The sequence below is a fragment of the Ranitomeya variabilis genome, chromosome 5 (genome assembly GCF_051348905.1).
Source record: "Ranitomeya variabilis isolate aRanVar5 chromosome 5, aRanVar5.hap1, whole genome shotgun sequence".
Taxonomy (NCBI): domain Eukaryota; kingdom Metazoa; phylum Chordata; class Amphibia; order Anura; family Dendrobatidae; genus Ranitomeya; species Ranitomeya variabilis.
Window position 1 is genome coordinate 197954046 of NC_135236.1, and position 15024 is coordinate 197969069.

A 15024-nucleotide genomic window follows, 5' to 3' on the forward strand; every position below is an offset into this window, starting at 1 on the left:
GTGTAACTGCGGGTTTGAATAATCTCATCACGAAAGTACAAAATTTACAAGATTTTGTGGTACATGCTCCGGTATCTGAGCCGAGAATTCCTTTGCCGGAGTTCTTCACAGGGAATAGAGCTAGCTTCCAGAATTTCCGAAATAATTGTAAGCTTTATTTGTCCCTGAAGTCTCGTTCAGCTGCAGACCCTGCTCAGCAGGTTAGGATTGTGATTTCCTTGCTCAGGGGTGACCCTCAAGATTGGGCCTTCTCATTGCCAGCAGGGGATCCTGCGTTACGCGATGTGGATGCGTTTTTTCTGGCCTTGGGCTTGCTTTATGAGGAACCTCATTTGGAACTTCAGGCAGAAAAAACTTTGATGGCACTATCTCAGGGGCAAGACGAAGCTGAAGTTTTCTGCCAAAAATTCCGTAAATGGTCTGTGCTTACTCAGTGGAATGAGTGCGCCTTGGCGGCAACTTTCAGAGAAGGTCTCTCTGATGCCGTTAAGGATGTTATGGTGGGGTTCCCTGTGCCTGCAGGTCTGAATGAGTCCATGACAATGGCTATTCAGATTGATAGGCGTCTGCGGGAGCGCAAACCGGTGCACCATCTGGCGGTGTCTATGGAAAAGACGCCAGAAAGTATGCAGTGTGATAGAATTCTGTCCAGGAGCGAGCGACAGAATTTTAGACGGAAGAATGGATTGTGTTTCTATTGTGGGGATTCTACTCATGTTATATCAGCATGCTCTAGGCGTACAAAGAAGCTTGATAAGTCTGTTTCCATTGGCACCATTCAGTCTAAGTTTATTTTGTCCGTAACCCTGATTTGCTCTTTGTCATCCATTGCCACGGACGCCTATGTTGACTCTGGCGCCGCTCTGAGTCTTATGGATTGGTCCTTTGCCAATCGTTGTGGTTTTGATTTAGAGCCTTTGGAGACTCTTATTCCTCTGAAGGGGATTGACTCCACCCCATTGGCTAATAATAAACCACAATACTGGACACAAGTAACCATGCGTATCAATCCGGATCACCAGGAGATTATTCGTTTCCTGGTGCTGTATAATTTACATGACGATTTGGTACTGGGATTGCCATGGTTGCAGTCTCACAACCCAGTCTTGGACTGGAGAGCAATGTCTGTGTTGAGCTGGGGATGTAAGGGTATTCATGGGGACTTACCTTTGGTTTCTATTTCGTCGTCCATTCCCTCTGAAGTCCCTGAGTTCCTCTCTGATTATCAAGACGTCTTTGACGAACCCAAGCTTGGGTCGTTACCTCCGCACCGTGAGTGCGATTGTGCCATAGATTTGATACCGGGTTGTAAATATCCCAAGGGTCGTTTGTTTAATCTGTCTGTGCCGGAACATGCTGCTATGCGGGAATATATAAAGGAGTCTTTGGAAAAGGGACATATTCGTCCATCTTCTTCTCCCTTGGGAGCTGGGTTTTTCTTTGTCTCAAAAAAAGACGGCTCTTTGAGACCATGTATTGATTATCGGCTTCTGAATAAGATCACTGTTAAGTATCAATACCCATTGCCATTGCTTACTGATTTGTTTGCTCGTATAGAGGGTGCTAAGTGGTTCTCTAAAATTGATCTTCGTGGGGCGTATAATTTGGTGCGGATCAGGCAGGGGGATGAGTGGAAGACCGCATTTAATACGCCCGAGGGCCACTTTGAGTATTTGGTCATGCCTTTTGGTCTTTCTAATGCCCCTTCAGTTTTCCAGTCTTTTATGCATGATATTTTCCGCGATTTTCTGGATAAATTTATGATAATATATCTGGATGATATTCTGATTTTTTCTGATGACTGGGACTCTCATGTCCAGCAGGTCAGGAGAGTTTTTCAGGTTCTGCGGTCTAATTCTTTATGTGTGAAGGGGTCTAAGTGCGTTTTTGGGGTCCAGAAAATTTCCTTTTTGGGGTATATTTTTTCTCCCTCTTCCATTGAGATGGATCCCGTCAAGGTGCAAGCTATTTGTGACTGGACTCAGCCCTCCTCTCTTAAGGGTCTTCAGAGATTTTTGGGCTTTGCCAACTTTTACCGCCGATTTATTGCTGGTTTTTCGGATGTCGTTAAACCACTGACTGATTTGACCAGACAAGGCGCTGATGTTGCTAATTGGTCCTCTCATGCTGTAGAGGCCTTTCAGGAGCTTAAGCGCCGTTTTGCCTCTGCCCCTGTGTTGCGTCAGCCTGATGTGAATCTGCCTTTTCAGGTTGAGGTTGACGCTTCGGAGATCGGAGCTGGGGCAGTGTTGTCGCAGAAAGGTTCCGACTGCTCCGTCATTAGGCCTTGTGCCTTCTTTTCTCGCAAATTTTCGCCCGCAGAGCGGAATTATGATGTTGGGAATCGGGAGCTTTTGGCCATGAAGTGGGCGTTTGAGGAGTGGCGCCATTGGCTCGAGGGGGCTAGGCATCAGGTGGTGGTATTGACTGACCACAAAAATTTGATTTATCTTGAGACTGCCAGACGCCTGAATCCTAGACAGGCGCGCTGGTCTTTATTTTTTTCTCGCTTTAATTTTGTGGTGTCATACCTACCGGGTTCTAAGAATGTTAAGGCAGATGCCCTTTCTAGGAGTTTTGACCCGGACTCTCCTGGTAATTCTGAACCCACAGGTATCCTTAGGGAGGGAGTAATTTTGTCGGCCGTTTCTCCTGATCTGCGGCGGTCCTTGCAAGAGTTTCAGGCGGATAGACCGGATCGTTGTCCGCCTGATAGACTGTTTGTTCCGGATGATTGGACCAGCAGAGTCATCTCTGAGGTACATTCTTCTGCATTGGCAGGTCATCCCGGAATTTTTGGTACCAGGGATTTGGTGGCAAGATCCTTCTGGTGGCCTTCCCTGTCACGAGATGTGCGAGTCTTTGTGCAGTCATGTGACGTTTGTGCTCGGGCCAAGTCTTGTAGTTCTCGGGCTAGCGGACTCCTGTTGCCCTTGCCTATTCCTAAGAGGCCTTGGACACACATCTCGATGGATTTTATTTCAGATCTGCCTGTTTCCCAGAAGATGTCTGTCATCTGGGTGGTCTGTGACCGTTTCTCTAAAATGGTCCATTTGGTTCCTCTGCCCAAGTTGCCTTCTTCTTCTGAGTTGGTTCCTCTGTTTTTTCAGAATGTTGTCCGATTGCACGGTATTCCTGAGAATATTGTTTCTGACAGAGGTACCCAATTTGTGTCTAGATTTTGGCGGGCATTCTGTGCTAGGATGGGCATAGATTTGTCTTTTTCATCTGCTTTTCACCCTCAGACTAATGGCCAGACCGAGCGGACTAATCAGACCCTGGAGACATATCTGAGGTGTTTTGTCTCTGCTGACCAGGATGATTGGGTTGCTTTTTTGCCATTGGCAGAGTTCGCCCTCAATAATCGGGCCAGCTCTTCCACCTTGGTGTCCCCGTTTTTCTGTAATTCGGGGTTTCACCCTCGATTTTCCTCCGGTCAGGTGGAATCCTCGGATTGTCCTGGAGTGGATGCGGTGGTGGAGAGATTGCATCACATCTGGGGGCAGGTTATGGACAATTTGAAGTTGTCCCAGGAGAAGACTCAGCGTTTTGCCAACCGTCATCGTCGTGTTGGTTCTCGGCTTTGTGTTGGAGATTTGGTGTGGTTGTCTTCTCGTTTTGTCCCTATGAGGGTCTCTTCTCCTAAGTTTAAACCTCGGTTCATCGGCCCTTATAGAATATTGGAGATTCTTAATCCTGTTTCTTTCCGTTTGGACCTCCCTGCGTCCTTTTCCATTCATAACGTTTTTCATCGGTCGTTATTGCGCAGGTATGAGGTACCTGTGGTACCTTCAGTTGAGCCTCCTGCTCCGGTGTTGGTTGAGGGTGAGTTGGAGTACGTTGTGGAGAAAATTTTGGACTCTCGTGTTTCCAGACGGAGACTCCAGTATCTGGTCAACTGGAAGGGTTACGGCCAGGAGGATAATTCTTGGGTCAATGCATCTGATGTTCATGCTTCTGATCTTGTTCGTGCCTTCCATAGGGCTCATCCTGGTCGCCCTGGTGGATCTGGTGAGGGTTCGGTGCCCCCTCCTTGAGGGGGGGGTACTGTTGTGAATTTGGATTCTGGGCTCCCCCGGTGGCCGCTTGTGGAATTGGACTTGTCATCCTCTTTCCTGTTTCACCTGGTTCCATCAGTAGTGGGTGTCGCTATTTAAGCTCATTTCTCTGGTGGTTTCTTGCCGGTCAACAATGTTATCTGATGCCTCTCAGTGCTTGTTCCTGCTTCTAGACTACTACTAGATAAGTTGGACTTTTGTCCATGTTTTGTTTTGCCTATTTGTTCCAGTTCACAGCTGAGGTTTTGTTACTGTGTCTGGAATGCTCTCGTTGATCAGGGATTGCTACTCTGGCGTTATGAGTTAATGCCAGAGTTTAAGGTAATCTCTGGATGGTGTTTTGTTAGTGTTTTTCTGCTGACCATGAAAGTATACTATCTGTCTTCTGCTATCTAGTAAGCGGACCTCAAATTTGCTAAGACTATTTTCCTGCTGCGTTTGTTGTTTCATCTGAACTCACCGTCATTATATGTGGGGGGCTACTGTCTTCTTTGGAATATTTCTCTAGAGGTGAGCCAGGTCTTATATTTCCCTCTGCTAGCTATTTAGGTCTTAGGCCAGAGCTGGGCATCTAGCGATAAATAGGAAATGCTACCTGGCTATTTCTAGTTGCGCGGCAGGCTTAGTTCATGGTCAGTATAGTTCCATCTTCCGAGAGCTTGTCCCTCTATAGGCTTGCTATGATCTCTGCCTGCAGAGATCATGACAGGATCCGCCCTTCAGGGACAGGAAACCTACAGATAAAAGGGCGGTACCTCTCCCTCGCATCAGTTGGTTTACAGAGCATCGGAGGACCTCCAGGTTAGTTACAACAAAGAAAACATAACATTGCTTATTAGAGGAACACCGTGCCTATATTATACTAGATAAGTTTTATGTAAGTAAGTGCTCACGGCACTCGTGATGGGAGGGAATAAGCGGGTGCTGTCATGGGCTCCGAGAAACACCGTTATCGATGATTAACTATGACTTTCTCGGTCTCCCATGACAGCACTACGGAGAGAATTACAGAGATTAAGCTTAGGGAGGGACCACAGCCTCGAGAACCCTTCGCCCGAAGGTCAAGTCAGACACAGAGGCTAGGTCTAATCTATAGTGTCTAAAAAAGGTTGATGGTGATGACCAGGTGGCCGCTTTGCAGATTTGTTCAATTGATACCTCTGACCTTTCAGCACATGAGGTAGCTACCGCTCTTGTGGAATGTGCTCTTATACCATCCGGGAACGTATTCCCCATGGATGAATAAGCCAAGGCTATTGCCTCCTTTATCAACCTTGCCAAGGTGCCTTTGGATGCCCGGAATCCTTTTCTGGGACCCTGAAAACAGATAAAGAGCCTTCCTTTCTATACTCCCGGGTGGAGTCTAAGTATTGGACTAGGCATCTCCTGACATCTAAATTATGGAATTTTTGCTCCTTCTCATTTTTTTGGGTTTGGGCAAAAGGATGGCAGGGATACTTCTTGTGACCTATGAAATTTGGATGCCACTTTTGGCAAATAGGCCGGGTCAGGTCTGAGAGTGACTCTGTCATCTAATATTTTTGTAAAGGGTGGGTTAGAGGATAGGGCTTGAATGTCACTTATTCTGCGCGCAGATGTTAAAGCTACCAGAAGAATGGTCTTAAGTGATAGTGTTTTTATGGGAATTGTATCTATGAGTTCGAATGGAGGACCCGTTAGTGCTGAGTGAACTAAATTTAGGTCCCACAAGTATATTTTTTGAGTAACTAGAGGTTTTGACCTTGTTACCGCTTTAATAAATCTTACTACCCATGGATTGGCTGCAATATTTAGATTATAGAGTGCTCCCAGAGCTGCTATCTGTACTTTTAGAGTACGGACCGCCAACCCCTGCTCCAGACCTTTTTGTAGGAATTCAAGTATTTTATCAATGGCAGGCCCATCCTGGACTTTCACCTTGGAGAAGGATAAGAATTTTCTCCATGTTTTCCCATATGCTTTAGTAGTAATAGGTTTTCTACTTTTTAACAACGTAGCTACTAAGTTGTCTGAAAAACCCCTTTCTTTTAATAGTCTCCGTTCAAAATCCAGGCTGTTAAATGTATGTTCGACTCCTGTGGGTGGAAGATCGGCCCTTGCTGTAGTAGGTCTGGTATATTCGGTAGGATCCATGGGTCTGAGACCGATAACATCCTTAGCCAGGAAAACCATGTCCTTTTTGGCCAGAATGGGGCTATAAGGATCATTTTTGTTTTGTCCTGTCTGACTTTCCGAATGACTGCCGGGATCAGAACAATTGGAGGAAAGGCATATGTTAGTTTGTGGGTCAATGGAATCAGAAAGGCATCCAGAGCCTGGGGGTTCCCTTCCGGGTTTAGTGAGCAAAACATTTACTTTTTTGTTTTTGGAATTGGCGAATAAATCTATTGTTGGGGTCCCCCACATTTCTGTAATCTGGTTGTAGATGGATTGATTTAGGGACCACTCGCCTTGTTTTAACTGAGTTCGACTCAAGTAATCTGCCTTTTCGCTGTTAGACCCCTGAATATGTAGTGCAGAAAGGGATAGTAGATTTTCCTCTGCAAGACTGATAATTTCGGCGGAGGAACTCATCAGTGATCGAGACCTTGTTCCTCCCTGGTGATTTATATACGCTACTGTCACTTTGTTGTCCGAAAAAATTCGGACATGATGTCCTCGAATGTAAGTTAGAAAAAAGAGAAGAAGAGCTTGATGCACCGCCCAAAGTTCTTTTTGGTTTGAGGATGCTGATAGTTCCTGAACTGACCAGTTTCCCTGAGCCACTCTGTTTTCCATGTGAGCCCCCCACCCCCTGGGACTCGCATCGGTTGTTATTACCCGAGTTATTTTTGCTATCCAAGGGATTCCCTTTGAAAGGTTTTGTTTTTTTCCCCACCAGAGAAGGGAATGAATAACTGAGGAATTTAGAATGATGCGACCTTCTAAATTGTTTTTAGAATTGACTGCAATTCTAGTATAAGCCATGGAAGTTCTCTCGTGTAGAATTGCGCGAAAGGTACTGCTGGCAGACATGAAGAGAGAGAGCCCAGTAGCGACATCGCCCTCCTTAGAGTCATGGAGGGGTTGTGTAGAGTTCATGCTATCATAGCCATTATATTGTCCTTTTTGCAACCTGGGAGCTGGCATTCTTGAACCTGGGAGTCTAATGTTAGTCCCAGAAACTCCTGAATTTGACAGGGTTCCAACCTTGATTTTTTTGTATTTATGAGCCAACCCAAGTCCGTCAAAATAGATATCACTCGGTCACGCTGTTCTCTGCAACTTTGAGCCGAGTCGCTTGCAATAAGGAAATCGTCCAAGTAAGGGACTATTAATATATTTTGTTCCCTTATGTGGGCCATCATTTCCGCCACTATTTTTGTAAATACTCGTGGAGCAATTGAGATTCCAAACGGGAGGGCTCTGTATTGGAAATTTCTTACATGTCCCTCTATGGAGACCGCCATCCTGAGAAATTTTTGGGATTGTTTGTGGATGGGCACATGGTAATGTGCGTCGGTTAAGTCTATCACAACCGTGTAGCAGTTCGGGAAGAGGATTTTTATGGTAGATTTTGTTTCCATTTTGAATTTTTGATTTTTTACGTATTTGTTCAGGTTTTTTAGATTTATTATCGTTCGAAAAGAGCCATCGGGTTTTGGCACTAGAAATAGTGGGGAGTAAAAACCCTTCCCTATTTCTTGAGGGGAGATCTCCTGAATTACAGATTTCTGTAACAGGAAAATAATTTCCTTTTCTAGTGTGGCTTGCTCTGCTGCTGAGGACCTTGTTCTTGTTATTACATAATTTTGGGGGGGTAAAGAGAGAAACTATTTTTAGACCGGAGTGAATCAGATTTAAAATCCAGGTATTGTTGGATATTTTCTTCCAGGCGGGAAGGAACGAAGTGAGTCTTCCCCCCCCACCGTAGGAAAAATGTCATTTAGTAGGGTAATTTTAGTTTTGTCTGGAGATCCCCTGGCCAACTTTTAAGCCATAATGTTCTTCTGGCTGCGTTGGAGAGGGCGGCAGCCTTGGATGTTAAGGGCACGGAGTCCGCTGAGGAACGCTGCTGCTGCTCTAATCACAGGGATTGAATCTAGCATCTTACTCCTGGGTGACCCGTCTTTAAATCTGTTTTTCTAATTGGTCAATCCACACCATTAAAGACCTGGAGGTGCATGTCGCAGCAACCGCAGGTCTCAAGCTACCCCCAACCGATTCCCACGCCCCCTTAAGAAATGTATCCACTTTTTTGTCTAAGTAGTCTTTAAGGGTACCCATATCCTCAAACGGGAGCGCGTATTTTTTCAAAGGCCTTGGCTACCGCGACGTCCAATTTAGGTGCCTTGTCCCAAGAAGTAGACGCCTCGTCTTCGAAAGGATACTTCCTTTTAAGAGAGGGTACTGAGGAATTTCTCCTATCAGGTTTCTCCCACTCTTTTTTAATCAATGTTTGGACATTGGAATTTAGGGGAAATGTTCTCCGCTTTTTTTGCCCCAGGCCACCGACCATTATGTCTTGAGCCGTTCTATCAGGACAGGGATCCTCTACCCCCATAGTGGCTCTAACCGCTTTTACTAGAGCATCTACCACCTCTAGTGGGAAGTAGTGACGGCCTGAATCTTCATCGGAGGAGGATAAGGGGGAATCAGATTTGTTGGAATCCATGTCCTCAAATGAAGACTGATCAGAGTGGGAATATACCACCTCTTTTTTCTTATCTTTCACTTTTTTGAAAGATGTGAGGGCATTCTGAACCTCAGATCTGATTATCGTTTTCAGCTCAGATGCGAAACCGGGGGTCTCTTCACATAATAAACGTTGTATACATGATTTACAAAGCTTTTTGTTCCAGGCTACCGGCAAAGCTTTGTTACAGGTGGGGCAGGATCTATTTTTCTTTTTCTCCAACCTCTTCTTTCCCTAATAAGGGAGAAGAAGGGACCCCCATTACAAAATCTGAACTTTCTCGGAGATCACTCTCCATTCAGACATGGACGTAGGTACCAGTTCTGGAGGGGGGCCCGGGTCTGGTAGAGGAAACTCTTGAGACGGAGAATTGGTCACTGCAGCAGATCTGCTGCGCTGTGTTGAATGACTGCTGGATCCACTTCTCCTGGTTCCCTTAGGGTGCTGGTGCTGCTGCCTCGGCTGCTGCTCCGGCTCAAGCTGTACGTCGCTGTCCTCCATGTTTCCAGGGAGTTAGTGTGCACATGGTTGTTGCACTATCTCCCTATTTGAATCTGGCGCCACCTCCCAGCGTCCAGCGCTCTTCCGGCTCCTATGTCACGTCCCCCGGGGAGAAACTGCTACCGCGCATGCACGCGGTGACGACCCGGAAGTCCTGCCACATTTCCGGAGCGGCGGCCATCTTTTTACACCCGAAGCGTGCGCTTGTCAGCACAGGAGCTCCCGGGTGTCTCAGCGCCCATGCTTCTTTCAGAGCGGCTGCAATTCTCCCCCGCACACCCTGAAGAACCTGTCGGTTCCAGCGATGGCGGCTTCGGGCACCGGACGAGCCACGGCAGGAGCCTCCTCGCTGCCGGAACCCGACTGTCCGGTCCCGGTCCTTTGTATACGGTGTCTTCTGCAGGTACTGCCGAAAAGAGGTTCCCCGTCAGGGACAGGAAACCAACTGATGCGAGGGAGAGGTACCGCCCTTTTATCTGTAGGTTTCCTGTCCCTGAAGGGTGGATCCTCTCTCTCCGTAGTGCTGTCATGGGAGACCGAGAAATTACTGTTAGGCCACAGGTCAGGGCTGAGAAGGAAGGAGCGCTATTTGGCTTTTGGAGCACAGAGTTTGCTAGAATAGTTTGTGGGCGACGTGTGGAGCTTGAGGGTGCCAGAACAGCAGAAAAACCGCAAAAGTGACCCCATTGTAGAAACTACACCTCCCAATGAACTCCTCTATGACTGCAGTGATTATTTTGCAACAATTCAACTAGGCTTTTTTTCTAAAGAATTGCAAATCTGCCATTCTAGCACCCATACATTGTGACCCCATACAGTGTAGAACCTCATATATTGTGGTGCCCCCATACATTGTGCCCAGCTAGTGCTTCTGGCGATACCCACCCATAAATTACGTGCCTTCTCTCAGTTACAATAATGCCAAACATGTGGCCGTTTACTGTGGTTTAGGCAGTGGGGCTCAGACGGAGGGGGCATTTGGATTTTGTAGTGCAGAATTCACTGGATTTTATTTGAGGGGGGCTTGGGCTATGTCGCTTTTCCAGAGTCTTTGTTCTACCAGTAACATGGAAACCCCCTATAGTTCCAGTGTCAGAAGACGCACCTGAGTGGGGACTGGTTTTGTGTGGCATAAATTAGAGTTTTTATTGGTAACATTTTGGGGTACATAATATTTTTCAATTGCTTCCAGTATAAGGCGAGAACACATTCTTGTGTGACTGCAGATTTAGGAATAGCCTGTTTCTGACTCAGGACATAAGGGTATGTATGAGTTATACATACACCCGCTTCGGGCGTGGCCTCGCTCCATACACTTGTATGGAGAGAGGCCGCGCCCCGTCTAGTGATGCTGCCGATCAATTGGCGTGGCCGACTAGAGGGTGCAGCCTTGCTCCATACAAGTATATGGAGAGGGAGGCCGCATCCACTGGCTGGGGGTATGCATAATGCATACATACCCCCCCGGTCCTGGCTCAGAAACCAGCGAATTACCGCAGCGCACAGTGCGTTTGTTGGGGCGATTCATAAGTTTGCAGTCACACAGAGTGACTGCAGACTTATTGGCTGGGACCGGACAACCCTTTTAACCTGTAGAAAGGCGGTGGCTTCCAAGTGAAAACAGTCTGGAGAATGAGCATGTCACTTCATTTAACCACTCCAGGGTCTCTGAACCCTGAAGCAGTTAAAAGAAGTAAAGCGAGACACATGTGCAGAGCAATGTAGTTTTGACATTGTTATGCATTATGATAATTTTATGAGGTGCTTTTGTGGCGCTATTTACTATAATTTAAGCCAGAAAATACCGTAAATTAAATTTTCTGGCACATACAAAGCAAGAGATGTCCCTTATTTACTAAGAGACGTGTTCTTCCTAACATATTTAACACATCTTACACCAAAATCATAAAAAATATCGGCCTTAAATTCCCTGCCTGTTTTGGCTCTCACATGAGCTTATTCAGCAAAGTAACCTGAAACAAGTTACATTTGAAATTCAGCTTTATGCTGGATTTGTTGCGGTTTTACAGAAACAGATGTGAACACTGCTCCAAGATCATATGACTGATAGTTATGCAACAATGAAAGGTTTCCGTCAAACCAGGGGCAGACATATCACTGGCACAACCTATGCGGCTGCACAGGGATTCGAGAGGTACGGAGGCGCACTTACACCTCATGAGCAGCAAGCAGTATCTGTCAGATACATATTAGTTGACTTCAAAAGGGCCCACACACTACGGTGCTCAAAAAAATAAAGGGAACACTAAAATACTGTCATGTCGGACACTGTTCAGACCAGGTCGTTCGACAGACAGTGGTAATTCCGCTTTTGACCACTATGTGCTCAGTGGCGTCGGCTAGATTTTATCTAGCTGGTCCAGGGTTAAATTACCTGGTGCTCGGATTGGAAGCTGGGCCATGCCCACTGCCTTTAAATGGCTCTCCTGAACATTGGGCGTCGCCGATTATAGCTTCTGTCTTGTGCATGTTATCTCGGTCTGGAGTGGTGAGCTAGTAGTTGGAGTATCGTTGCTGATGGTGTATTTCCCTTTGTCTTATTTGCTCCTTCCTATATTTGTATTTATTTTGCCCTTTGCATTTATAGTGTATTCCTGAGTGACTGCGGCGTGGTGCTTATTTTTCCGTTATCCTTGTCTGTGCTAACTGTGGGTATTGGAGTGTGGACTCTTCACTGGTGGGGGGGGTGGTGGTTTCAGCCTAGGGTTGAAACAGGAGATAGGGCGAGGGTGGAGGCTCAGACATGCACACCATCAGTGTAAACTCTGGGAGAGGGTCAGTCAGGGTTTCCCTAGTCTGAGGGAAATCGCAGGGGCCCGGGTTATTAGCTCTTTCCTGCCTAGGTCTCCCGTGACAAATACCACATCATAGATATCACTGAATGAAATATTTCAGTTGCAAATCTTTAATCATTACATAGTGGAATGTGTTGAGAACAATAAAACATAAAAATGATCAATGTAAATCAACATGAATATCCCATGGAGGCCTGGATTTGGAATGGATACTGAAAATCAAAGAGGAAAATCAAATTACAAGCTGATCCAACTTCAGTGGAAATGCCTCATGACAAGGAAATGATGTTCAGTTGTGTGTGTGTTGCCTCCATGTGCCTGTATGACCTCCCTACGATGCCTGGGCATGCTCCTGATGAGGCGGCGGATGGTCTCCTGAGTGATCTCCTCCCAGAACTGGACTAAAGCATCTGCCAACTCATGGACAGTCTGTGGTGCAACATGACATTGGTGGATGGTGCGAGACATGATGTCCCAGATGTGTTCAATTGGATTCAGGCCTGGGGAATTGGCGGGCCAGTCCATAGCTTCAATGCCTTAATCTTTCAGGAACTGCTGACACTCCAGCCACATGAGGTCTGGCATTGTCCAGCATTAGGAGGAACCCAGGGCCAACCGCACCAGTATATAGTCTCACAAGGGGTCTGAGGATCTCATCTTGGTGCCTAATGGCAGTCAGGCTACCTCTGGCGAGCACATGGAGGGCTGTGCGGTCCTCCAAAGAAATGCCACCCCACACCATTACTGATCCACTGCCAAACCGGTCATGCTGAAGGATGTTGCAGGCAGATCGCTCTCCATGGTGTCTCCAGACTCTCACATCTGTCACATGTGCTCAGTGTGAACCTGCTTTCATCTGTGGAGAGCACAGGATGCCAGTGGCGAATTTGCCAATCCTGGTGTTCTGTGGCGAATGCCAAGCGTCCTGCACGGTGTTGGGCTGTGAGCACAACTCCCATCTGTGGATGTCGGGCAATCAGACCATCCTCATGGAGTCGGTTTCTAATCGTTTGTGCAGACACATGCACATTTATGGCCTGCTGGAGGTCATTTTGCAGGGCTCTGGCAGTGCTCCTCCTGTTTCTCCTTGCACAAAGGCTGAGGTAGTGGTCCTGCTGCTGGGTTGTTGCCCTTCTACGGCCCCCTCCACGTCTCCTGGTGTCCTGGCCTGTCTCCTGGTGACAGACACAGCAAACCTTATTGCCACAGTTCGCAATGATGTGCCATCCTGGATGAGCTGCACTACCTGAGCCACTTGTGTGGGTTGTAGAGTCCGTCTCATGCTACCATGAGTGTGAAAGCACAACCAACATTCAAAAGTGACCAAAACATCAGCCAGAAAGCATTGTTCCTGAGATGTGGTCTGTGGTCCCCACCATCAGAACCAGTCCTTTATTGAGTGTGTCTTGATAATTGCCAATAATTTCCATCTGTTGTCTATTCCATTTGCACAACAGCATGTGAAATTGTTGTCAAACGGTGTTGCTTCCTAAGTGGACAGTTTGATTTCACAGAAGTTTGATTTACCTGGAGTTATATTCTGTTGTTTAAGTGTTCCCTTTATTTTTTTAAGCAGTGTACTATTTGCACAGGGGCCTTTTTGCTGTCTGTGTGTGAACCCTGGTTCAGACCCAAATGGGAAACTTGCTTAAACCCTGAAGAAGCGTACCTCCACTTAGCATCTGACTTTAAGAGTGGAGAACAGTACAGTACAGCTGCAAGTTCATTTTCAATTAACAGGAGATGTGCACGTTACTCTCTAAACACCACATGGTTGCTTTGGTAAATGTCCCTTCCAGCATGCAGGAGCATCTCACCATGCACGATGTCAGATTTGGAGGTAGATCGGAAGTAGAAATACACTTTAAACACCAACATATAATTAAGACAGCAATAATACGTCTAAAAGCATGCAGTTTTGTCGCGTAATGATTCATTTAATTATCTTCCCATGTATGGCTACTTTAAGTAGATGCAAAGAGTAAGACACTCATACTTGCCTTCTCTTGCCACAAGCACACTTGCGACAGTGTCTGGTATACTTGTTCCGGCAGCTAGTAGAGTAAGGCCCATAACGGTGTCTGGAATGCTCAGTGTCTCACCTGCAGGTATTAATGATATGAAACAATAGTATATGTATGATACAATGTTGTATTATGTAGTTGTCAAAATTGTATAATTTTCTTCCTTTGTTATATCTAAAATCCTAAAAATACAGCACAAGTGACTGTCACCCAAAATGTCTACATTTTGTAAAATTGATCTGGAAAATTGTGGATAATTGATGGTATAGGGAAAAATTACTAAATGCCGTTTAGTTAGATTGGTGATTCTACACTACCCAGCTCATTAGCTGTTTTGCACTAGTTCGTATGTCACAGACTGTACTCTAAAGGTACCGTCACACTAAACGATATCGCTAGCGATCCGTGACGTTGCAGCGTCCTGGATAGCGATATCGTTGTGTTTGACACGCAGCAGCGATCAGGATCCTGCTGTGATATCGCTGGTCGTTGATTAAAGTTCAGAACTTTATTTGGTCGTCAGATCGCCGTGTATCGTTGTGTTTGACAGCAAAAGCAACGATACCAGCGATGTTTTACAATGGTAACCAGGGTAAATATCGGGTTACTAAGCGCAGGGCCGCGCTTAGTAACCCGATGTTTACCCTGGTTACCAGTGTAAAATGTAAAAAAACAAACAGTACATACTCACCCTCTGATGTCCGTCACGTCCCTCGCCTTCCGCTTCCTGCACTGACTGAGCGCTGGCCGTAAAGTGAAAGCACAGCGGTGACGTCACCGCTCTGCTGTTAGGGCCGGCGCTCAGTCAGTGCAGGAAGCGGACGCCGGGGGACGCGAAGGTGAGTATGTACTGTTTGTTTTTTTACATTTTACACTGGTAACCAGGGTAAACATCGGGTTACTAAGCGCGGCCCTGCGCTTAGCAACCCGATGTTTACCCTGGTTACCCA

General features: G+C 46.4%; 1 protein-coding gene across 6 annotated transcripts in view; it reads right to left on the bottom strand.

Annotated features, from left to right (window-relative positions):
- Positions 1-15024, bottom strand: part of SLC24A5 (solute carrier family 24 member 5) — a 101542-nt gene that overhangs the window by 12359 nt on the left and 74159 nt on the right. For 5 of the 6 annotated variants that reach the window (XM_077263728.1, XM_077263730.1, XM_077263731.1 and 2 more), the window contains one exon: positions 14051-14152. The exons of the other annotated variant lie outside the window; for it this stretch is intronic. In XM_077263728.1, coding sequence (XP_077119843.1) covers positions 14051-14152 — 102 coding nt within the window. The remainder of the gene's footprint in view (positions 1-14050; positions 14153-15024) is intronic. 6 annotated transcript variants of the gene reach the window in all.